The sequence below is a fragment of the Xyrauchen texanus genome, chromosome 37 (genome assembly GCF_025860055.1).
Source record: "Xyrauchen texanus isolate HMW12.3.18 chromosome 37, RBS_HiC_50CHRs, whole genome shotgun sequence".
Classification (NCBI taxonomy): Eukaryota; Metazoa; Chordata; class Actinopteri; order Cypriniformes; family Catostomidae; genus Xyrauchen; species Xyrauchen texanus.
The window spans coordinates 11,721,320-11,747,488 of record NC_068312.1 but is presented as its reverse complement, the minus strand read 5'-3'; the positions used below and the strand labels follow the sequence as shown (position 1 = coordinate 11,747,488).

Sequence of the window (26,169 nt, the reverse complement as noted above, 5' to 3'; positions counted from 1 at the left end):
CCAGTGATTAATTTTAAGATAAATAAACATTTTCCAACATATGGTGCTTCTTGGTTAGGAGTTCTGCTGATGAGTTGTCTTTTCCTCTGTCTGATTTAATAATGTTCACGCACCTGGGGCTTTTTGCATTTTGTTACATTTAAAACTATCCATTCTAAATTTGTGGATACCCTCAATTTATAAAGAAAGGCAGTATTGAGATTATTCCGTCCTGGCTCGCTGCATATTCAAACAGGACCCTAGTTCAGGGTCCTGTTTGAATATGACTTGGTAGCCAGAAAAGTTTTACGATAACTTGGTGTTGACTTGGCATTTTCCATTCTTTGAAGGAAGCTTAAGTTGATCCCATTCTGATCTCATGACAATTATGGGAATATGGCCAGTTTTGCAAACCAAAACTACATGCTGTGTTACACATGTTTGTGTAAGTTTCCCAGTGAAATGTCCAGTGGGAGGCGCCAAAAACGAGAAAAATAATGCTGTAATCAGACATGGTTTTTAAAGTATATTTTAGGTTTTAATGTGGTTTTAATGTGTAAATAGTACCTCCCTAACCTAAAACATTAGCCTGAGCCCAACCAATAGTGTTGGAAAAGAAAATCATCCTTACCCTTAACCATCACCTAAACCTAACCGACAGTGTTTTAAAAGCAAATGTGACATACAAGGCTCATTTTCTGCAGCAACTACGTAATTGCATGAAGCTTCTATGATACTTTCATCTCATGTGTCAGCTTGAGTGTTTGGCTGGGCTGGAACTGCAATCTCTGAGTCTAAATCCGACACACTATCAGGAGAGCTACCGCAGAACCTAATCACATTGATATGAGTGTGTAAATGTAGCTGGGTCTGTAATAAAAGCATTACAATTTATGGTTTTTCAAATTATGTTTTGATAACATAGCATTGTGTGATTTTGAAAGAGTGAAAAAAACGTGTTAAAGTCACAAGCAGCCATTGTAGTCATGATTACTGTGAAAGTGAATAAAACCCACAGTTGTTGTGGTGCCTCTAGTGTTCATTTCACCAGTAACTGCGAAGAAGCTTTGGTGCGTAAAACTCAGTTTGCAATCATTTTTTTTAATAGTAATGTTCATTCTATGAGGCCAGGATGGTATATCCAGTTATGTTATCAGAGTAACATATATGGCTTCTCAAACCTGCTTGTTTGCGGACTAATTATTCCAGTAGATATCCAAAGTTTATGCCAAGTTATTATGAAACGTATCTAGCAATCCCAATAAGCCAAATTTACAACAGATCCAACACAATAAAGTGACAATTAATAAAAACTTTCCCTTACATGATAATCTGAATATTTGTCATAATCAGCCTAAACGTTTGGCTGGTTAGCCCCGCCCACTGTGAAATTACGTTTGTCTAAAATCTTGCTCATTAAACTGAGGGTAGTATATGCACATCTAATAGATGCTGGTGCCCAGCTAAAAAATTATATTCATAGAAAAACAAGACAAATGCTGGCGCAATGCTAATGTTTCGACCCTAAATGGGTCTTCGTCATGACAAACAAGCTTGTTTGACTTTACAAAGATTCATTTAGGGTCGAAACGTTGTCATTAACTGGAAAGTTAGCAGTGTGCCAGCGTTTTAATTATTATTATTTTAATTATTTTTGTCTTAAGGGTATGTAGAGAGTATAATTGAAATACATTCTGTGTATTAATATTGAAAATGATTTTATTTGCACAGGCAACCTATCGACCAACACAGTAATTATTTAGCAAAATTAAGTGCTTTATTATATACAGAGTGCAACGTAAGGATTAGGAAGAAATATGAAAATAATGCTTAGATTTATGCAATATTTACAATACCTGATAATACCAACACATACACAAAAGGGGAAATGAGATGTGGATGGTCACAAAAACACCTAGCTGATGTGACTTATAAATGACTAACATGACTTATAAATGTTAATACTGAAAATAAAGGTGGTCTTCAGCATACAAGATGCCCGAGTAAAACTTCTACCCAATACAAAATATACAGCGGATGGCACTAGATAGCCTACATGTGCACAGTGTAGGTAGCGGGTTTTTTTTTTTTTTTTTACAATAAACAATTTCCAAGTTTTACAGCTCACAAACATTTACATACTTAAACAGTATACATATACTTATGTTTTACTTCTCTCCACACAGGCCTGCTCCTTCCACTCCTGGTCAGACAAATGGAATTACCTCCCCGGAGCAATTGGTTGGACGATTCCAGGTCGGTGTTCATTGAAGCAACAAATATAAACTGTTAGACATTTGGAAAATCTGAAGGAAATAGCCTTTATGCTGTTCAAAACATTAACTGTCTCATTGACTGGTTTTCATGTACACACTCTTCCTAAGACTTCAAGAAATGTAGGGGAGAAGACTAGAGGAACAAGTTTAGGAAATGACACAAGCCATACTTGAACACCATGGTTCAATGGTTTGGAATGTGTGCTAAATACTATGCCAAACTTAAGACAGAAAGACAAGGAAAAATGAGATAAAAGCGGATACATATTAGCACATTTTATAACCGCGACTGTATAGATTATTCTGTAGTTAATGTGCATTCTTACTGTCTGTACTTGAAGAATTATGAGGTCTTTTGAAAATCTGAATGACCGGTGAAGTGGAGTAAAATCCTGTGGTTCTTTGCCCCAAGTTACAAATTTGAGAAGTTCCATACCTCCTATCCAGCAAAAAATTGCTTGGCTGTCCCTCAAAGGCTTATTCTCAGTCTTGTTGTCAGTGGCATTTCAACATTTCTCTACAAGACTGTTCCTGGCCCAGTGGATAGTGTTTGGTTCTCTTCTTAGATTTGGAGTGTTAGAGTATGTATGGTTTCCAATAAGAGAAGATGAACCACTATCTGCTTATCACAGATTTATCTTTTTTTTTTTTTCAGGTTAACCTAAAATGAGACATTCAAATATATATTTCCCTCTTTTTCATTTCTGGCTATATGGCAGTAAATCTGCATGTCCGTGACATGTGAAAGAACCGGAGAATGTTATAAATCAGACAAGGTTCCTGCCTTTTATGCGCTAGAGGTACTGCCGATGGGTCTCTGTTGTAACAGATACTGTAATTCAGAAGGTCTGTGAACCCCAAAGGTCTCTTAGTCCTTCCTTTTGACCATGTGAGATCTTTTTAAAACACATTTTGGCTGCTTTCAGTGTATTGCACTTGATTGGATTTTTTCAGGTTTTGTTGCATTACACAAGAAAAGACCAGAGACCCAAGGTGCATATCCATGTTTGATCACTTACGTGTTGTTCTGCCAAGACTTAACTTTTAGATGCAAGGTTTCTTTGAGCAAAACTTTCCAATTGTGAAAAATATTTGGGCTCTCAGCACTTTGGGTTAAACTAGCCTTGAGACTCAAAGAACTGCTATTGATGTGGCTTTGCCTCTGGTTGCACAGGAGGCCATTCAGGTGAGTCGAGATGAGAACCAAAACTACAGAGAGTACACCATCTCCAGCCCAGCCTCTCTTTCCCCTGGGCCATATTCACCAGAACCACCATCCAGCCCAGAGCGCAAAGGAGGCAGGATCACACCCACCAACAAGAGGTACAACTGCACAGATTCACCAGTTACAAAATAACTTCCCTCACTCCAACCATAATTACTGAAAACATAAATGTTTAGAGTGTTTAAACGCACTTTTATCGCCATGTTTTTTTTTGACATGGATCTTAAGGGGCTTCCACATGACTTGCGTTGGGGAATCAACAAATCACTCAGCACTAACATCAAGTGCTGCTTTGTTTGCCACATGCGAAGCACTGCAAAGAACATCTTGTCTTGATTTTATGTCATCGGCCAAAAATGAGAAGGCTTCTTAACTGCCTGATTATCATTGGCTGTTGCTTTGAAATATCAGTGCCAACGGGGTAAAAGTTAAAATAGTTTGAAGTGTGAGAGATGCGTTGTAACACTTGATGGAAGCGCATCTCTGAAGCTGATGCTTTACTTAATAGATTTAAACTAATTCGGCATCGCTGATTTGAATCATGTTATGTCCTCTTTACACAAGTATGTGAATGCAAACACTTTCAGCAATGCAAGTTTGATTTTACGTAGCGTTGTTTTTCGAAATGTTAGAATGCTATTCGTAACACAACACAAGTAAACGATGCATTCTCAGCATTGCCGCAAGGGGCGCTATCTTCTCGTACACTGCCTATTGTGGTCATACCTTTCTGGTCAACCAGTCATAACACAGCAACTTTTTGAAGTGAATCTTGATGATCAAGTTAAATAAACATTCCATGTTTTGTAGCTAGTTACCTGAATAGTAACACATCAACTTTAAATTCCCCATTTACATGCAATTAAGGTAACTGAAAATGCAATATGAATCATGTAAATGTGGACACCAATTTTCATACGGCGCTTAAAAGGATAGTTCACCCAAAGATGAAAATACCCTCATCATTTACTCACACTCATTCCATCCCAGATGTGTATGACTTTCTTTCTTCTGCAGAACACAAAGAAGATTTTTAGAAGAATATCTCAGCTCTGTTGGTCCATACAGTGCAAGTGAAATGTGATCAGACTTTTTGTTGCTCCAAAAACCTCATAAAGGAAACATAGTAGTCCATATGACTCCAGTGGTTAAATCTATATCTTCAGAAGCAATATGTTAGGTGTGGATAAGAAACAAAACAATATTAAAGTCCTTTTTCACGCAAAATCTACATATTAACTTTCACTTTCAGATGCAAAAATGAAAGTGGAGATTTAGGTTAATTAATGACTTAAATATTGATCTGTTGCTCACCCACACCTATTATACTGCTTCAGAAGATATAGATTTAACCACTTGAGTCATATGGACTACTATGTTTCCTTTATGTGATTTCTGGAGCTACAAAGGTCTGATCACATTTCACTTGCATTGTAAGGACCTACATCGATATTCTTCTAAAAATATTCCTTTGTGTTCAGCAGAAGAAAGTAAGACATACTCATCTGGGATGACATGAGAGTGAGTAAATGATGGGAGAATTTTCATTTTTGGTTGAACTATCCCTTTAAGGGATTAAAAGTAATCGGTTTAACACACAAAGATTTCTCCCAGAGAAAACGGCTTATGTGGTCACGTAAATGCATGCGCAGCATTTATTCAGGTTTATAAATGATGTACGTGTGTGGAAAAGACCAACTAAACTAATGCCACCGGATGTATTGCTGCGTCATGTGAATAAGTCAAATTGCACAAATTAAACTTTTCTGGGAAATACTGTAGGAAAGGGAAAATTCCACACACCTATGCACACAATGAACTAGAACTCACCAATTTAAAATATTGATTACTGTCCCATGCATCCGCGTTTAAACTAAAATGTTCTGGGGGAATCCTCGGCAGTTTTTAGTAAGAGGAAAACAACTATCGTAGCACAATGCGGCGTCAAGCCTGATTAAAATGTTACAAAAACAAACGGTATAATATTTTGAAATAAAGTAAGGCAACGGAGAACAAAAAGAGCAAAGTTTTTCTGTGATGCCATGCTCTTTGTTTACCCAAGCGTCACTAGGAAATGACATGCTGTGAGAGAGTGACTTACTGACCAGGCCACACTGTATATGTTGGGAATGAGTAAACTGCTAACACAGAGCATGTAAATGCAAATGCTGATTTCGTATCTTAAGCAGCTTTCTTTCATTAAATGGCTTTCTGATGTCCATGTTAAAAAGCTCACTGGCACAAACATTTGAAAATACAGTAACTCTTGTTAATAAACATTAGTAAAATAAAGATTCAACCTTATTTTCTAGACTGAATGACTGAAAATAACATTACACCCCTGCAAAAAACTCCATGAGAGGTACAGATCTCAATGGGGATGAAATCTTGTTTATCTGTGACATCCTATAACATGGACTACAAAAAGTTGAAGATGGTGCAGTTGGAAATGGCAACTGATGAAGAAACTTTATGAAAATGTTTTAAAATTATTCTACAGGATACAAGTTAAGGTTCCTCATAAGTCCTTCAGAGGTTCACAGGGTTAGTTTGTGAAGATTTTCTTCTGTAACGGTGGAGCTGCACCATGTTTGCCTTTTAGAGGAATCTGTTAAGGGTTTATCCAGAGGGAATAGGTCATAGTTCAGTGTTTCAATACAGATGAAATGTTCACTTGTCTGTGCCCTTAAGCCCTCCCATTCTTACATGCACATATGAACCCCTCCTTACCTGTTCACTGCAGCATTAGAGCTGTAGTGGTCTGACCTCTAAGGGTTTGCGGCACATTCCAGATGTCAGCGCTGATGAAGCTGGTTTGATCAGATTTAGTAAAGGGATTAGGACTACATTCTTAAGTTGTTGCTTCAGTATGGATGGCATGGTTAAAAAAACAAGTTTTGAATGTTATTTATAATGTTGTCTATTAAGATCTATGTTTTAAATTAGGATTAAAGGGATAGTTAACCCAAAAATGAAAATTCTCACATTTACTCACCTTCATGCCATTCCAGATGTGTACGACTTTCTTCAGAACACAAACAAAGAATTTTATAAAAATATCTCTTCATAAAATTAAATAAAATTAGCTCTTCAAGTCCATACAATGCAAGTGAAAGGTAGTCAGAAATTTGTAGCTCCAAAATTCACATAAATGAAACAGAAAAGTAATCCACATGTTTCCATTGTTTAAATCCATATCTTCAGAAGCGATATAATAGGTGTGGGTGAGAAAGAACAATATTTTTTTTTGTCCTTTTTACTCCAACTCTAACTTTTTTACTGAAACTAAACAGGCACCACATTTGACTTTCAGATGTGAAAGTGGAGATTTAGAGGAAAAAAAGGACTTGCATTTTGATCTTCATGTAACTGCAGACCATTTCATGTCAGCTGTAGTTTGCTTTAACTTTTTCAAAATTCAAAACACATCAGTGCAGAAATGCCTTGTGCTCTTTGTAGGGTACAGTGCTGTGAAACAGTATTTGCCCCATCCTGATTTCTTCTTGTTTTTTGTATAGCTCATACAAAAATGTTTAAAAAATTACACAATACAAAGGCAATCTGGGTGTAAACAAAATACAGTTTTTAAATGATAATGTTATTTTTGAAGCAAAAAAAGTTACCTTGTACACTGCAAACAGCATTATCTTTATTTGCTGTGTTTTGTTTTTTTTTTTTTTCACCTGTTTTCTCCCCAATTTGGTATGCCCAGTTCCCAATGCGCTCTAGGTCCTCTTGGTGATGTAGTGACTTACCTCAATCCGGGTGGCTGAGGATGAATCTCAGTTGCCTCAGCGTTTGAGACAGTCAGTCCGCGCTTCTTATCTCGTGGCTTCTTGAGAGCGTTACCACGGAGACCTAGCGCATGTGGAGGCCTCACACTGTTCTTCGTGGTATCCATGCAAATCTCGCCACATGCTCCACCGACAGCGAGAACCACATTATAGCGGCCACAAGGAGGTTAACCCAACTTGATTCAACCCACCCTAGGAACTGGGTCAGTTGGATGCTTAGGAAGCCTGACTGGAGTCACTCAGCACACCCTGGATTCAACTTTACTTGCTATGTTATAAAATATTCTGTGAGCTTGTTGACAAGTGAGAGCACACGCCAAATGATTCAGCAGCGCTAGCGCAAGCTTTCTGAGTCATTCAGATTGAATTGCGAACCAATTCAGACCGCATTCCTATCATGTGTGACCAATTAATTTTGAAGAACAACTCAAATGAGTGATTCATTTGTGATGGGACATCTTTGTTCTGATTCAAAACGGCCATTTATTAAACCCCAAATACAAGGCATGATGTAGCAGTGTAGCTTTTGTCAACACTGTCACTACCTTGCTTCGCTACTGAAAAGCTACTTGATTTAAAAACTAGCAAATCTACCGTCACGCTACTCAGAAATGTAGCTAAGCTAATAGCTTAACTATTTCTAATGTTCATTACTGGGTCACACCCAGTAGCACACTATGCCAAGGTTGAAAGAAATTCCATAAATGATGAGGAAATAGGTGATTAAAATACATCAGTTTGGGAAGGGTCACAAAGCTATTTCAAAGGCTTTGGGACTCCAAAGAACCACGGTGAGAGCCAATAGATACAAATTGGCACAGTAGTGAATCTTCCTAGAAGTGGCCAACATTCCAAAATTCCTCCATGAGCACAGCAATGACTCATCCAGGAAGTTAAAAAAAGCCAAGAACAGCATCCAAATTACTGTAGCCCTCTCTCACATCAGTAAATGCCACTGTTCATGACTCCACTATCAGAACAACACTGGCCAAAAATGCCATCCATGGAAGAGCGGCGAGGCGAAAACCACTGCTAACCCATAAGAACAGTAAGGCTCGTCTGAATTTTACCAAGACACACCTTGATGATCCTCAGACCTTTTGGTAGAATGTTCTGTGGACTGATGAGTCGAAAATTGAATGTTTGGAAGACAGGGGTCTTATTACACGTGATGGTGTGGGGATGCTTTGCTGCTTCAGGTCCAGGGTGACTTGCAATAATTGAGGGAAACATGAATTCTGCTCTCTACCATAAAATCCCAAAGGAGCACGTCCGGTCATCTGTCCATGAGTTGGAGCTCAAACACATCTGGATTATACAGCAAGACAATGATCCAAAGCATAGGAGTAAGTCCACCTCTGAAATGGCTCAATATAAGCTAAATAAAGTTTTGGACTGGCCTAGTCAAAGTCCTGACTTAAACCCAACTGATATGCTATGGCATGACCTTAAATGGGCAGTTCATGCTTGAAAACCCTAAAATGTGCCTGAACTAAAGCAGTTATGCAAAGAAGAGTGGGCCAAAATTCCACCACAGCGTTGTAAAAGACTGATATCCAGTTATCGGAAGCGTTTGGTTAGTTGTTGCTGCTAAAGGTGGCTCAACCAGCTATTAAGTTTAAGGGGGCAGTTAGTTTTTCCACACGGTGATAGGTGTTGGATAACTTTTTTGCTTCGATTAATAAAAATATATTAAAAACTGTATTTTATGTTTACTGAAGGTGCCTTTTGTTTTATGTAATCTCGTTCTAAGATCTAAAACAATTTAGTATGAAAAAAAATACACAAAAACAGAGGAAATCAGGAAGGAGTAAAAAAAAAAAAAAAGAAGAGTTTTCACAACACTGCACTTAACTATTTCTTTCTATCTTTTTTTTTTTTTTTTAGCCTGCAGTTCCATTCCTGGTCCTCAGAAGAGAAAAACATACAGAGCTACAGACTGTCCAGACCCCTCTCTCAGGTAGGGTTACTCTCTGAAGAAGAACAAATAATAGCTCTGAATCATTAAAGGAATAATAAAAAATATATATAATTCTGTCACAATTTAGACATTATTTAGTGTAAATGCCCTCAAATCTAACAGACATGGACTAAAAGCAACAAAACACTATTTGCATCAGTAGTGGACATATTGACAAAAACAAGCAAGTGAACTTGGTGAGATAAAAACTGGTAAGTCTCAATGTTGTTGGGATCTGCAGTGGAACATTGAAGTTAGTTCTGCCTAATGCATCTGAGGAGCTTCCATGTGTGTTCTTGTTCATAATGCATGGAACATTGAGTCCTCTCACGGAACAGGATTGCTGTTTTACTCCTGAAATATGGCTCATAAATCCCTTTAGTCTCTGCCTGTATATGACTTCATGGGAAAAGCAGGTTTTCAGTGGCACAATTTTGCCGCGATGCATCTTTACAATGAGCTCGGACTCCAAAAGTTTGTTCTCTCAGGAAATGAGATTGATTTCCATCCATAAATAACATTCTAAAGTGCCACAATAAAAGACTGGAGTCTCCAATATTTTCATAGGGGGCGGTGAGTATATAAACTTTGAAAAGGTCACCTCATCAAGCATGGATTCACAACCTGGAGACGGTTAATCTGGAACATCGTTGAGAGTCTGGAAGAAACAATGTGTTTGTCATTTCTTGTAGCTCTTTTTAGCCTTGACTTCATTAACACTATCAACATGTTCTTCGTTATGTATGACAGTTACATATAGGGCACTTTTCACAAATAGGGTAAAAAATATGGCATAAAATCTGATAATTTTTTTCTTAACCTTCAGTAAATTCTAGAAACTGCTGTGTGTGGAAATCCCAGGAGATCATCAGTTACAGAAATATTCAAATCAGCCCGTCTGGCACCAACAATCATGCCACAGTCCAAATCATGGAGATACAATTTTTTTCTCCATTCTAATTGATGATGTGAACATTAACTGAAGCTCCTGACCCATATCTGCATTATATTATGCACTGCACTGCTGCCACTTGATTGGCTGATTAGATAATCCCATGGATGATTGTTTGTGCCAGAAGGGCTGGTTTGTGTATTTCTGTAACTGCTGATCTCGTGGGATTTTCGCACACAACAGTCTCTAGAATTTACTCTAAAATAAACTCAGTCATGATTATTTTGGTCAATATTGAGATGATTATTTGATTATTTAATATGATTTCTCATTGACTTTTACATCATGCATTTATTAAACGTAAAAAAAGAGAAATGAGCAGTAGATTTCCTTGAACTTGACATGTAAACTGCACCGGTTAGGGGGGAGGCTATTGCCATATGATAATTATTTTGTTTCATATTGTAGTCAAATAAAGGAAAGTCTCCATCACCATCATTTACAGCAGGGGTGCTCACAGTTCTATGGAATGAGATCTACTTTATCATCATGTTATTGCAGCAAGATCTACCATGTACAATAAAGTCTATATATTAGACTATATAAGACTAGTAAATCAATCAAATTGTCAAACAAACAGGGCGCAGCTGTTACTAGATCGCTAGCGAATTATAAAATGACGTGCCTTGGATTACTTTCATCAGCCGGGAGAAGATTCAGTCTCTTCCCCGGTCACTTCACGCAACTCATAGACGCAGTGTTGACCTCACAGAGAAATATAGGTTTCTGAGTTTATTTTCATAACCCACTTCCTTATTATTTATATACATAGAGGATGCTTTAAAGATATAAAGCTGGTGTTTTTCATTGTGAAATGGAATACGGCACAATAATGGTTTTATCACGATTATCTTGTTTTCATAATCGTTGGACGCCAAAATCATAATTCAAAATAAATTTGATTAATCGCCCGGCCTTAGTTTGAGGTATTTACAATTAGTTACTTAAAAAGGTTTGCAAAATCCCCCCACTCCTCAATTGTACTCTATTTGTGGAAAGTGTCATGGATTAGTGATGCTCTGCTAACCAGATAATGCTATCCTCATGCCAAAGAAAAAAATGAAGAGGAAGAATTGGCTATTAATGAGAGAATTCCAGATCCAGCTCCAAAAGCTAAAATGGAGCAAATAAAGTTTCTGGGAAAGTTATTGGAAGATTGTTAACCTATTTCGAAATGTGCTCAATCCAACAGAAGTATCTAGGTTGATGTCAGAACAGGAAAAAACAGGCAGGACCTTTTGATGGCTGAAGACATTCCAGTCATATTATCAGTGCTGTGGATGTTGAATAAACATACATTCATGACACAGCTTATTAAACACAATAACATCCCAATTCCCCTGTCAGAAATGGTCAGTCCTTTTAAAGATTTTTATGCTTCCAAATTAAGCTCTTGGGATGCCTGAAAGCAGGCAATACAATAACTAAAGTGACACTAAGGACTGGACTATGTTAGAAACTACTGCCAATGAATACATACAGTTGGGGTCAAAAGTCTGTGTGATTTTCATTTTTTGGGTGAACTATCCCTTTAAGAAGGCTGGAGGGACATCCCCTCTAACATTTCTTAGTAATTCCTCCTAGACCTTCAGGCCGTACTGACTTGGTGTAGCCATTATCTTTTCAATTTGATCGAGCCACAGTTTTGCTGTAGCATACAACACAAAAACCTCTAAACTTTCGTCTACCATTTTACTTTTTATTATTGACTTTTTTTTTTTTACTTTTCAGGCACAACTGTCAATGCAACATTAAAAGTTTGTCTTTACCAACTATATTTTCCTGTTTTTTCTTGGAGAGGAGGGAAGAAAGGCTGGCGTTAGCCATGCTAAATAATGGATTAGATGTAAAAGGGAAAGTTCTGGATTAAATGATGCTGAAAGCAGGAACAAGGAAGCAGCCAATGAGGTGTAGCAGAGGATTGATTTATTACCATGTCTCTGGTCAGCCAGACTGGACACAAACACAGGCATCCATACACAAATCTGTCTGCTTGTTCATTACTAGTAGACCCAGAGGAATCCTGACTGTTTAATGTTCCACTGTGATGATGGTCTGTTGCAGTGGGCTTTGATATAATTGAGATGTTTGTTAGAATTGAAGAGGAACTCTGGTGCCTGGAGAGGGTCAGAGTCATTCCCTCACATAATTCTACAGGAATTTTAGGATTGGTTCAACCTCTCTCCTCATTTTTCATGCACAAACTAGAATCATTCATCCAACTTCCTCTCTGTCTTCTTCAGGGAGCACTTAGATTGGTTTGTTCTGTTTTCTACAGCACTGAAAGGGATAGATCACCCAAAAGTGAAAATTCTATTATCATATAATTACCCTTGTGTCGTTCCAATCCTGGAACACATAAGGAGATTGAAGTAAATGGTGATTGAGGCTGTCGTTCTGCCTAACATCTAGTGATGGGGGTTTTGATTCATCCCAGTGAAGTTTTTTTTAACGGGTGATAGTTGTGCGGTATGTGTAAACCTCACTCCCCTGGCCTTGAAGTGCACTAGCGACTGACGCCAAGGACTGTAACCTTTAGCCTCCTCGCTAGCACGCCCTCCTCCTCAGCTGACAGCAGTTCGAATCCTGCTTGGGGAGGGTCAAGCAGGACCGGTTACACATTCACCAAAAGATTCGTTCAGATTTGTTCATTGATTTGTTCATTGACCTTTTCTTCAAATTATGCACCAGTAGATGATGGAAAATGGGTGTCTTCTGCATTTTGAATAATCAGTTGCACTGATGCAGTGTCCTTCATGACCGGTACAGGTCTAATTATCCTTCAGTAAAACTTGTGTGTCTACAATTCTACTAAGACTACTTAAGCAGTGTGTTTAAGCATCATAACAATTTCCTCACAAATGACAGCAGAGCATATTCATTATATTGTTAATGGCTGAGCGAAACTTTTTATAAAGCTTTACAAAAAACAAAAAAATAGTCTAAAAATTATTTTCAGTTTCAATATCGTCCATATGTCTTTGTATACAGACTGATCTCACAGTGAAATCTGAAACAGTAGGTTGACTTTTCTTTAGCTAAAATCAGTGAAATATGAAACACTGCCCCCAGTGGCCAAAGTGGTAAGTGTTGTTGGACATATGGTAATGTGTGAACTCAACCCAAGGGCGCCAAAAGCTAGTTGTGAAGCGAGTGGTTTTCAGCTGTACAGACTGTAATGCAATTAATAGAAATGCATATTTTATAAACTGCACCCTCCTACCCAAACGACAAATCTAAAAATGTAATGTTAGTGGAAAAAATGTAATCTCTGAATCGTGCTCCTCACTGATTATGCGAACATGATTACTTCCTGGTTACAACGTGGACCTGAACCCGGGTTTCTCACCCTGCTGACAAAATGTGCTTCCGGTCATTCCACAAGGGAAGGAAAACAAACTGAAGCTAAATCAAAAATTTCTGCTAGGAGAGTCTGCATAATATGACCTATCCTAGGGTACCGGAACTCTCGTAAATAACATGCAGACTTCCCGTGTGATCGTATTTTTCATCACTCACTTTTGTTCATAGTTCATACGGCCCCTTTTCTTTTTGAATAAGTTTGCTGAACTAAACAAAAGACATGCCTTCTACAAGTCTACGTTTGTAAAATCTACGTTCACAAAAAAGATTAGTTTCATTCATTTTATTCGCAAACGAGTATACTTGTACATTTAGATTGTTCACGAACAAAGTCTCGTTCAGACTCAAATGGACTGATATCTCTAGTTCAGTGAAAGTGTTTCTTCGATCAGTGTCAAACAAATGACATGCTACTTCACAGCCAGCACTTGAATGCCATTGGCTCACGCACGAGACACTTTTAAATTAGTTTCTCCACAAGTGACAAAACCCCTTTTTCTACTTGCTGAGTGCGATTTAGTCACATGCTGAACTGAACAAACGACATGCCACTCGAGTCTTTGAGATCTCTGTTAGCCAATGAGATGACTTGGTGATTCATTCATTTCATTCACAAACGAGTAAATGAGTACATTTAGTTTGTTTATGAATGACACCTCTCATTCAGACTCAAACGACCAACTCATCTGGTTCAGTGAAGGGGCGTATTCATTCAGCAGGCTCAAATTCGTTCAGCGGGTTGAACAATCAGCCCATACCCGAATGCTAAGATCGCCACCAAAGCAGTCTCACGATTCAAACCAAAGCTCATTGGCTTCGAAAGGGAGAGACATCAGTGAACGAGAAACGTGAGTCAGTGTATGGAGGTGAGCGAGAACAATTCGTTCTCTTAAAAACTGGTTCGTTCATATACAAAACTTCACTACTGACACCACATTATGTGTTCCATGGAAGTCATATGTGTTTGTTGAACATAATGTATCGTGTAGCTCTGCAAGCTATAGTCTCAAGATAGCTTCCCAAACAGGACCAATAGCTTTAACACACATTGTTTTTTAATTGTGTGGCAGTGCTTGTTGAAAAAGTGTGTGCGAGTGTGTAAACTGTATATTTGACTCCATGTGTGTGGTTTGGCTGAACTGCTTAATGGAAAGCACAATGTGCTCTCAAAATAGAGATTTTTCTGTCGTTCTCTCTTACACCCGCTCGAACAATTACTCACAAGATCCCAGAACTCATCGGGTTGTGTGGTTTTTGATGGAGCAGAGGTGTTTTTCTAGTGTCCCATGTACCAACTGGTGGAAATTGTGAGATTTGTAACAAATGTATTTAAATTATAAGAAGCCATCTTGACCAACGCTGCGTTTACGCGTGGTGGGTCACATGAAAAAAACGCATGCTTTCTAAAGCTGCATCTGTAAATTATTCAAAGTAAATGGCATTTTAAATATTTATTTGACTAAATATTTTGCTACAAAAAAAGATGACCAAAGAATTGGTCTTCCCAACACTACTTGAGAGAGAAAGCGAGAACATTCTAGAAAAGTTTGTATGATTACTGTTGGCTAAGACTGTGTGTGCACAATACACTCACCTAAAGGATTATTAGGATCACCTGTTCAATTTCTCATTAATGCAATTATCTAATCAACCAATCACATGGCAGTTGCTTCAATGCATTTAGGGGTGTGGTCCTGGTCAAGACAATCTCCTGAACTCCAAACTGAATGTCAGAATGGGAAAGAAAGGTGATTTAAGCAATTTTGAGTAGTTGTTGCAGGTGCCAGAAGTATTTCACAATCTGCTCAGTTACTGGGATTTTCACACACAACCATTTCTAGGGTTTACAAAGAATGGTGTGAAAAGGGAAAAACATCCAGTATGCGGCAGTCCTGTGGGCGGAAATGCCTTGTTGATGCTAGAGGTCAGAGGAGAATGGGCCAACTGATTCAAGCTGATAGAAGAGCAACTTTGCCTGAAATAATCACTCGTTACAACCGAGGTATGCAGCAAAGCATTTGTGAAGCCACAACACGCACAACCTTGAGGCGGATGGGCTACAACAGCAGAAGACCCCACCGGGTACCACTCATCTCCACTACAAATAGGAAAAAGAGGCTACAATTTGCAAGAGCTCACCAAAATTGGACAGTTGAAGACTGGAAAAATGTTGCCTGGTCTGATGAGTCTCGATTTCTGTTGAGACATTCAGATGGTAGAGTCAGAATTTGGCGTAAACCGAATGAGAACATGGATCCATCATGCCTTGTTACCACTGTGCAGGCTGGTGGTGGTGGTGTAATGGTGTGGGGGATGTTTTCTTGGCACACTTTAGGCCCCTTAGTGCCAATTGGGCATCGTTTAAATGCCACGGCCTACCTGAGCATTGTTTCTGACCATGTCCATCCCTTTACGGCCACCATGTACCCATCCTCTGATGGCTACTTCCAGCAGGATAATGCACCATGACACAAAGCTCGAATCATTTCAAATTGGTTTCTTGAACATGACAATGAGTTCACTGTACTAAAATGGCCCCCACAGTCACCAGATCTCAACCCAATAGAGCATTTTTTGGGATGTGGTGGAACGGGAGCTTCGTGCCCTGGATGTGCATCCCACAAATCTCCATCAACTGCAAGATGCTATCCTATCAATATGGGCCAACATTTCTAAAGAATGCTTTCAGCACCTTGTTGAATCAATGCCACGTAGAATTAAGGCAGTTCTGAAGGCGAAAGGGGTCAAACACAGTATTAGTATGGTGTTCCTAATAATCCTTTAGGTGAGTGTACATGACTAAATAAATTTTGTCAAGCTACATTGCTAGTTGGAGACTGCTTGTTATTTTGTCAAGCTACATTGCTAGTTGGAGACTGCTTGTTACTACATGAGCTGCGCTATTTAGAAAATTACTGAGCAGCTCTCATGCACGAGTTAATAGCATCGCTATTTGTTACTCCCCAACACTGACTGACACACTGATACTCATGTACACACTCGTGTATACACCCATTTTGCCTGTGTGGGTGGACAGGAGGGTCTTTTTCCTTTTAAAGGTCATCTGTGATGTAGTCATGAGGGGAGAGCCATTGAGAAAGCAGGTAGAGGTAAAGTCTCCAGAGACCAAAAGAGTAGGCCAAGAGAGGAAAAGATAGCAGGAATATCCATTAGTCCTGCTTCAGGGGGTGTAGGGTATCCTGAGAAAAGTGCTTTGTACAATAGGGGCTCTGATGCAGAGCGTTCGAGGTGTGTCGTGTTGGTTTTCTCGCCCTTCTGAGGCACAGGCCTGTCCTTGTGCGTCCAAGCCTGGCAGAGATGGATAGAGGAGGGGTTATTCATCACTCCTGCTCTCTCTCATTTTCACTTTGCGCTCTCACCATTCCACACCACTCCGTTTGGCTCCCTACATCCAAACTTCCACTCCACACACCCCTCCTCAGCTCAGCGGTCGTACAGGCACAGACACAGCCATTGTACCATTCTCCTGTTCTCCAAGTCTCTCGCTCTCTATGTCTTTTCCAACGTTCTGTGAGAGGGTGATATATTGGAGAAGTGTTGAGTGCGGAAAGAGACATGAGTGAGAGACAGAAGAAAGGTTGTAAAGATGGAAGAAGTCAGATCATGTTTCTGTTGAAAGTCGGCACACAGTGGTTTTAATCTGCTTCCTGTTCTGTGAAAAATATTTGAGTGGACCAGTAGCTTGCATATAATGGCATGGACATTTTTTAGTACATGTGCAAGACTTACGCAAACATGAGCATACATAATTTTTTCTTTCTACTACACTATCAAGTTGGTTTCTTTTACCTGGAAAAAGTATACTTGGTATGTTTGGCCCTAGTCTAATTATGCCACAATAGCACGACTCTTTTCGCAGCTTATTCTGGACAATAACTGTCCACTTAGAAAGTAAAGAGCTAAATGACTGATAAGTAGAGTGACCAACTTCCTTTTGTGACATTTTGGTTCATTGATCCTGAAATCAAACATAAATCTGTGAATATATATTTATATATACAGTGTGTGTGTGTGTGTGTGTGTGTGTGTGTGTGTGTGTGTGTGTGTGTATGTGTATATAAACTCACCTAAAGGATTATTAGGAACACCATACTAATACTGTGTTTGACCCCCTTTCGCCTTCAGAACTGCCTTAATTCTACGTGGCATTGATTCAACAAGGTGCTGAAAGCATTCTTTAGAAATGTTGGCCCATATTGATAGGATAGCATCTTGCAGTTGATGGAGATTTGTGGGATGCACATCCAGGGCACGAAGCTCCCGTTCCACCACATCCCAAAGATGCTCTATTGGGTTGAGATCTGGTGACTGTGGGGGCCAGTTTAGTACAGTGAACTCATTGTCATGTTCAAGAAACCAATTTGAAATGATTCGAGATTTGTGACATGGTGCATTATCCTGCTGGAAGTAGCCATCAGAGGATGGGTACATGGTGGCCATAAAGGGATGGACATGGTCAGAAACAATGCTCAGGTAGGCCGTGGCATTTAAACGATGCCCAATTGGCACTAAGGGGCCTAAAGTGTGCCAAGAAAACATCCCCCACACCATTACACCACCACCACCAGCCTGCACAGTGGTAACAAGGCATGATGGATCCATGTTCTCATTCTGTTTACGCCAAATTCTGACTCTACCATCTGAATGTCTCAACATAAATCGAGACTCATCAGACCAGGCAACATTTTTCCAGTCTTCAACTGTCCAATTTTGGTGAGCTCTTGCAAATTGTAGCCTCTTTTTCCTACTTGTAGTGGAGATGAGTGGTACCCAGTGGGGTCTTCTGCTGTTGTAGCCCATCCGCCTCAAGGTTGTGCATGTTGTGGCTTCACAAATGTTTTGCTGCATACCTCGGTTGTAACGAGTGGTTATTTCAGGCAAAGTTGCTCTTCTATCAGCTTGAATCAGTCAGCCCATTCTCCTCTGACCTCTAGCATCAACAAGGCATTTTCGCCCACAGGACTGCCGCATACTGGATGTTTTTCCCTTTTCACACCATTCTTTGTAAACCCTAGAAATGGTTGTGCGTGAAAATCCCAGTAACTGAGCAGATTGTGAAATACCCGTCAGGCACCAACAAACATGCCACGCTCAAAATTGCTTAAATCACCTTTCTTTCCCATTCTGACATTCAGTTTGGAGTTCAGGAGATTGTCTTGACCAGGATCACACCCCTAAATGCATTGAAGCAACTGCCATGTGATTGGTTGATTAGATAATTGCATTAATGAGAAATTGAACAGGTGTTCCTAATAATCCTTTAGGTGATTGTGTATATATATCTCAAGATGTGTTTAAAGATTAGTATTAAACTATATTGAACTTGACACAGTGACCTAAACATTTTATGTTTATGACACAACACACCTGAGACGTCTGATATAGGTGTAAATTGACGGGCCTTTAAACAAGCCCTCATAATAAATCTCCAACTGATTGGTGTTCCCTGAGGTCATTCTCTCAGGGACCCCTCGTTTGCCAATGAGCCAGCTGGTTCTGGTGATGAAAACTATGTGGGCCTTCTCGAGGATTCAGAGGATGAGGAGGCCATTCCGTCTTCCATGACTCCCCAGGCTAATGCCCCATGGCCCTCCCCCAGTCCGTCCTCATCGAGGTTTGTGAGCGAGCGGCCACTCGCCTCAATATCGAATGACCAGCCCTTTAAAGTGCCACTGACCAAGAGAGGGACGTGTACGTCGGGAAACTCCTGGAACCCCCTCCCGGCCTGAGAAAACAACTTCTCCCCGTCCTCCCTGCATGTGCTAAGCATATGAAGCATATGAAGTATTTTTGGTGGGACCCACTCGACCTCAATCACGTTCTTGCGGGCCTCGAAGTGAAGGATATGACGGCCGTTGGCTTGGGTGACCCCCCCCCACGCCATCGAGCCCTCTATTGCCAGACACCTTAATCCCTCTAAAGGTGGCCTACTTGCCCCCCCCCAAGCCTGTTCTCCCCAATAAAGTTGACCGATTTTCTGCCTCCATACACCAGGACTCTTTGAAAACCTCGGCCTTGGCTGTCAGGGCCCTCAACGTCTCCTCCCTCTTCATACCAGGCTGAACTCCTGGTCGACATGGCAGCAACTACAGAAAGGGACCCCCACATTGCGGGTGCCCCTGTAGAGCCTGGCCAGGCTCTCTTTGGCCCTGCCGTCGCTTTAATGCAACAGCATTGCGACGATAAGAAAAAGGAGGTCGAAGCGCTTAAATTATGCCTTCCTAGTAAAGCGGCACCGCGGCAGGCGCCCCCCCACGCAACCACCCAACCCCCCTGCCTCGGGGCAACCTTTCTAGTACCCTGGTAAGGCAAAGCCATGCAATAAACCACCGCCTCAGCAGAGTAATCCACCCTCCGCTAAGCCCTGGGGTAGAATGTCTTTGGCCATGGGTGCGGCCAAGAAACCCCCCCAACTATACCCCCTCCGACTCTAAACGTAAATGGCCGGCCTGATGCATGGCCTCAAGGGGCTTTGAGTCCACGTTCTCGGGCCACCAGCCCCACGGCCTCTTATCCTACCCTCCTAGTTCACAAAAAAAGGGTTTTCATTCGGTGGGGTCAGACCCCCCCCCAGTGGGTGCCCACCCTGTGTGTTCAGTTCAGAACAATGTGTGTTCCCATCCAGCTCATGTTGGGGAACCTCCCCATGCTGGAAGTGTTTACGGTGGAAAAAGTATGAGAGCAGTGTCACCACACAGCCCCATTACATCTCTCCCACGCATTCAATAAAGGCCACCAGTGTTTCACAAAACACCAAAAATCTAATGAATCCTTTACAGAGAGAAAACATCTCTCTGCAACACCTTATGTTGCCACGAGTTTGTCCACTAGATGGCGCCATTGCATTTCAAATGAGCAAATCGGGCATAAACGCAGTTATGTGCTTCCCCGGCTCATGTGGGGTCACTTGCGAGTCACACAACAGCTTGGCAGGCATAATGAACTGGTACAGACTCCAGTTTGCCAGGAATCCCCTGCCTTTCTGCGGCATTATCTTTTCTTACACCGAGAAGAGCGCTGCTCACGTTCTGAAAGAAGAAATCTCCTCCCTCCCCTCGCGAAGGGGGTGATTCACGTAGTACCCCTAGATCAATGCAATCAGGGGTTTTACTCCTGTTATTTCCTAGTTCCAAATAAGGACGGCGCTCTCAGTCCTATTATGGATCTCGGAGTGTTAAACATTTGAGGAAATACAATTTCAGAATGTTAACACACGGCACACTCGCATGCTCAATTCAGCAGAACGAGTGGTTCACATCAGTCGATCTGAAAGATGCTTTTTTCCACATCAGCATCTACACCCTGCACAGGAAATTTCTTTGTTTTGCCTATCAGGGCATATGCTACAAATTCACAGTACTCCCTTTCGGTCTCTCGCTGAGTCCGAGGGTGTTCTGTCTATGTGCGGAGGTGGGCTTGGCGCCGCTGAGAATAACGGGTCTAAGGATCCTAACATGCATAGACGATTGATTAATCATAGCCAATTCCAAGGAGAAAGTGGTGCAAGACACTCGCCGTGTGCTCACGCACATCACATCACTCTGGTTCAGAGTGAATGTGAACAAGAGCAATTTTACACCTGAGTGTTATATTCCTGGGTCTGGAGCTGAATTCAATCTCCATGCGCGTGCGCCTTTCACAAGAATGCGTTCGTTCTCTAATTAATTGTCTATCACAATTCAAGGAGGGGATGAAAGTGCCATATCGTGCATGTCTTAGATTACAGGGTTTTATTTCATCAGCTATTCAGGTTTGCCTTTGGGCCTTCTGCGAATGAGGGCATTCATGAAGTGGGTTTTATCCCTCCACTTCAGTCCATTGTGCGACCTCTGTTGCTCTGTTACAGTTACGTGCTCATGCACAACCCTTGCGCCAACTGGAGGAGCACAGACATGTACGAACATGGGACCCCTTTCAGGGCTGTTATGTTGTGAAAAGTGGTAACGACAGACAGACTTAACAGGGTGGGGAGCCACTCAGGATGGCAGGACGGTGAACGGTTCATGCCCACATAAATTATTTGGTGCTCATGACCGTATGGAAAGCTCTGAATAATTTTCTGCCCCACTTGCAGGGGCATCATGTGCTCGTTCGCTGCGACAATACCACAGCAGTGGCACATATCAATCGCCAGGGCGGCATGCACTCGCTCAAGCTTCATGCCAATTCCAGGCATTTTCAACAGGGGCGCGGACCTTCTGTAGAGGGGGAACCCGCTCTACAGAGACTGGCGCCTCCACCCCCCAGATAGTGGGCATGTTGTGGGAAAGATTCAGACAGGCGACCGCAGATCTCTTCGCCTTGTGCGTAAACTCCCATTGTCCTATGTTCTTCTCGCTAAAGGACGAGGATGCGCCCCTCGGCGTGGACGCACTAGCCCACCCGTGGCCCAAAGTGCTGTTTTATGCATTTCCTCCCCTGTGCCTGTTAATACCTACACTGGCCAGGGTGAGAGAGCAGGGCCTGTCCCTCATTTTGATAGCACCCAGGTGGCCCAAAGCACCATGGCTGGCAGAGATAATTCCTCTTCTGCATGCCCAACCGTGGCCCCTCCCTCTACTCACAGACCTGTTGTCTCTGGCGAACGGTGAGATATATCACCCACACCCGGACAGGGTGGCTCTTTTGTGCTTTGCCTGTGAGAGGACAAATTTAAGCTCTAGGGCCTCCTCCACAAGGTCCCTATATGACTGTATGTGGCAAGTGTTTGAAGGGTGGTGCGATGGGAGTAGTTCAACATCATATCAGTGTTCAGTCTCTGATATTTTGTGTTTTTTACAAGACCTTATGAACAAAGGCAGGTCTTTTTTCCACTATTTAAGGTCTACCTGGCAGCTATTGCCACATGTCATTTTGGGTGTGTCAGCTCAACAGCAGGGCAGCACCCCCTCATCCGTAGATTTATGAAGGGTGCCCGCCGTTCTCTCCCAGTTACTAGGAGAACTGTTCCTGAGTGGGACCTCTCTATGGTGCTGGAGGCTTTATGTCAGCCGTATGTATGTATGTATGTGTGTATATATATAAGTAAGAAAAAGGGGTTATGGGCTGGTTGGCTGTGCACATTCATGTCACCAAGCATGCATTAACATTCCTGCCTGTGTGTTGTCTGTATGCTGCTGGGCTGATTTTTATGTTTGTGCTACTAACATGTTATTTATGCTCTACCTGTACACAGTTCTCACTTGTGTGCTTCAGGGTTTCCATGTGTGTGATTTATGGGACATGTCAAGCACCGCCTCTTTGGGGTGACCGTTCCCTTAACTGGCTTGCAGGACCTCACTGTGAGTGTATTGTGCAATCGGGGAGCTGTCAGTGTCTCCCATAGTTGGATCTCAAACACGAGATGATGAAAGAGAACAATAGGTTACTCACGTAACCCTGGTTCTCTGAAACATAGAGTGGAGAGATCCACCAAGCTTGCCCCACTTGCTGCACGAGAAGCGAATATACTTACTGAGGAGTAGCAGCGTGTGCAGGTCGTTATGTGCTCTTAGGTAAGGGGGTGGATCCTTACCGAGCATAGGTCACGTGTTTCTGTCTGTCTAGCCATGCAATTGGATGCTTCTGCAGAGGTCAGGCTCTTCCCATAGGTGGATCTTCCACTCGATGTTTCAGAGAACTGGGGTTACGCGAGTAACCTATTGTTTTCTTCACTGTATAATACACATTCACAGTATTGTGCCAAAGTTTTAGGCACTTGTGAAAAATGTTGCATAGTGAGGATATATAATATAATAATATATAAAAATATAATTGCTTTTAAAAATGGAAATCTATGAGATTTTGTTATCACTCGCCACGTGAAAAAGTCCAATCAGATAGAAAAGTCATAGCACACAAAGTCAGAACAGTCTGAAAGTCTGTACCAAGTTTTGTGGATTTTGGTCTTTAGATTTGAAAAAAAAATGGCCTTCAAAATGCAAGTCTGAAAGGTTACCTCACCTCTGCTCACTGCTTCACAATATATTTTGTCAAACCTAGAGCAGGTTTTAATGCTTTGAAAGGCTGGTGCTCACAGTTGCTGCCTACACAGGCTGTGTGCTGTAAACGAGTGCTGGTGGTCTTCCACAAGTTAAATGCACAGTGTAAACAGTAATTTCAAAATCAGCTTTAAAAGCATTAGATTACAGCATAAAATAGCATAAATGTAAAACTAAAGTGACTACAGACGAGTGTGCTGATCTACAAAAGCCTTCATTGGAAAACAATGATGCTTCGATGCTAATTCCACCTGTCTGTGTACTTCTGCCCTTAATTGTTAATCCACTTAACCCGAGAGAGAGAGAGAGAGAGAGAGAACGAGAGAACGAGAGAACTTAAAAGTTTAGCTTTAAGGTTGCATGTATGACATGTGTAATTGTAATAAATGTGTATGTGCAATATTGTGGAGTAACCCTTATGCTTTCCTCAATCTGGCAACGTATCTCAGGGATACACACACTTCAAAATGTGCTAAATAACAGCATGAACAATATATTTCTTAATTTTCTTCCACATCTTAAGCCAATGTTCACAATTAATATTAACAGTTTTATTTTTTACTGAAGAAAAGATTAATATATAATTGATTATCACAAAGTCAGGATGTCCTGCACCATGTTGTTTTTAGGACAGACTTAACAATCACAGACAATTTGAAAAGTCATGTGACCCACATACTCAAAACAGACCCAACTATGATACATGATATAAGGGGTATGAGAAAAGAGTTCCTCACCCACTATAAGAAACTAAAGAGTATGTATCTTGTGGTCCACATTGCCTGTTTAAGGGTTACTATAGTGTTTTAGAAATACTTCAGAATAGAGATTGCAAAACATGCCATGTTTAAGTACACTTGTGTATTCATGCTAGGGAAGGTTTTTTAATGGTTCTAAATTTTTACAATCATTAAATCACATTGTAAAGTGTGTTACATTACAAATATGATGTAAAAGGAAAAACAAACAAAAAAGAAACCATCATGAATTCATGTTACATGTCTAATAATTTGCGCACACATTTAAAATAGATTTTTAAAATACTTTTCCTTTGTAAGATCGCTGACATCCTTATTTGTCTTTTGACCTTTAAATAAATTCCAGACATGAGTCTAGTAGATTTCACCAGGCAGTGATTTAGAGGCATGTTGTGTTCATAAATGTATCAGATTAAGTCCTGTTCATATGTCCTGTTGAAGTGGCACAATCATGCAGTATAATTTTGACTTGAAAAATGTAATTGTTACCATTTTAGACACTGTATTTTGAGTTAATGTTCAAAAATAGCCTCCGTTATCTTTTAGTTCTCAGGCATATCAATTGAATAATTATTGATTAGCTAATAGTGAACTACCACAGTCATCAGTTCATAATTACTTACTGATTAGTTAATTGTGTTAATGTAGTTCTACTCATATTGTACTGCATAATTACCCATTAATGATGGAACAGTATTCTTAAAGGGTAATTTATAGATATTGGACAAAAGTTTTCTCTTAATTTGCCAAGAAATTATGACGAAATACAGTGATGGTTATGTTCTGCCAATGTGTTAGTTTGGTGATATTTCTCCTGTCCGTACACATTTAGAAATTCTTCACCTAGGAGAACTCAGCTGGTCGAAGAACGTTGATGTGTTTTTTTATGTACAATTGCGTGGGTGAGCTGAGGAGTTGTTACCTAGGTTACTGTCATTAAAATGGATAACTTTGAAACCGGTCTCTCAGAGATTGTGCAGAAGTATAATTTCATATATATGATCATCAGCACAAACTCCACAAAGACTGCATGTTCATGACAAGTGCGTAGAGAGAGATTGCAGTTTTTATGAACTCTGATCAAATAACTTATTGGAAAAAGTGGAAGGGGTTCCGTGACAAGTTTCATAAAGCAAAGAAGCGATGCAGCGCTAAAAGCACCAATTGACGGAGAGAAAGTTGTGTAGAAGCCACCCAACCATATTTGAACTGTTCAGTGAGTTGTTGGCCTGACACTTGAGGCTGAAACTATGCTTGAACAGGAAGTATACTCACTCCTTTTAACTCTTTTCTCAGTCTCCCTCCATTTACCATTCCGCTCGAGGGCTTTGTTGTTGGGATTATTCCTGTTTACTGCACACATCTTTAGAAGGAGAAAGTAGGGAGAAGGACAAGCCCGAGGGAGGGGAAGATGTCTGATTTGTCCATAAGGATATGCCCATGCTGCTCGTGCTCCTCTTGGGAGATGGATGTGCAGCCAAACCTATAGTGGTTTTGGCACTGGATCACTCCCGCACCATTGCTATTAGTGCCTGATGGCCCAGCTAGGTTGCGTGTGACGAACATTTTGTGGTTACTAAGGGTTGCCATAGCGGCAGGCCTCATCCTGTAATAGGGCTTTAAGGTTCAGATATAAATATGCAATGTGGTGAGCTGCTTTACGCATGCACCTGTGCACCAGCACAAATGCATCAAAACAACAGGAGGCTCATATGGATTTTTACTTGCATATATAAATACAAAAGTGCTTGCATGACTGCTTATTTTTACTAGTCTAATAATCATCCAGAAAACTAGTCGGTGGGGCAGTGTTTATCTCATGTAAATGACTCCCCACACACTGCAACCTTTACTTTTGCTG

At 40.8% G+C, this 26,169-nt stretch overlaps 1 protein-coding gene across 1 annotated transcript in view; it reads left to right on the top strand.

Annotated features, from left to right (window-relative positions):
- The window catches only part of pdlim2 (PDZ and LIM domain 2 (mystique)), a 107,462-nt gene that overhangs the window by 46,885 nt on the left and 34,408 nt on the right, over positions 1-26,169 (top strand). Inside the window, exons 4-6 of the mRNA XM_052108235.1 lie at positions 2,166-2,235; positions 3,430-3,578; positions 9,162-9,234. Coding sequence (XP_051964195.1) covers positions 2,166-2,235; positions 3,430-3,578; positions 9,162-9,234 — 292 coding nt within the window. The remainder of the gene's footprint in view (positions 1-2,165; positions 2,236-3,429; positions 3,579-9,161; positions 9,235-26,169) is intronic.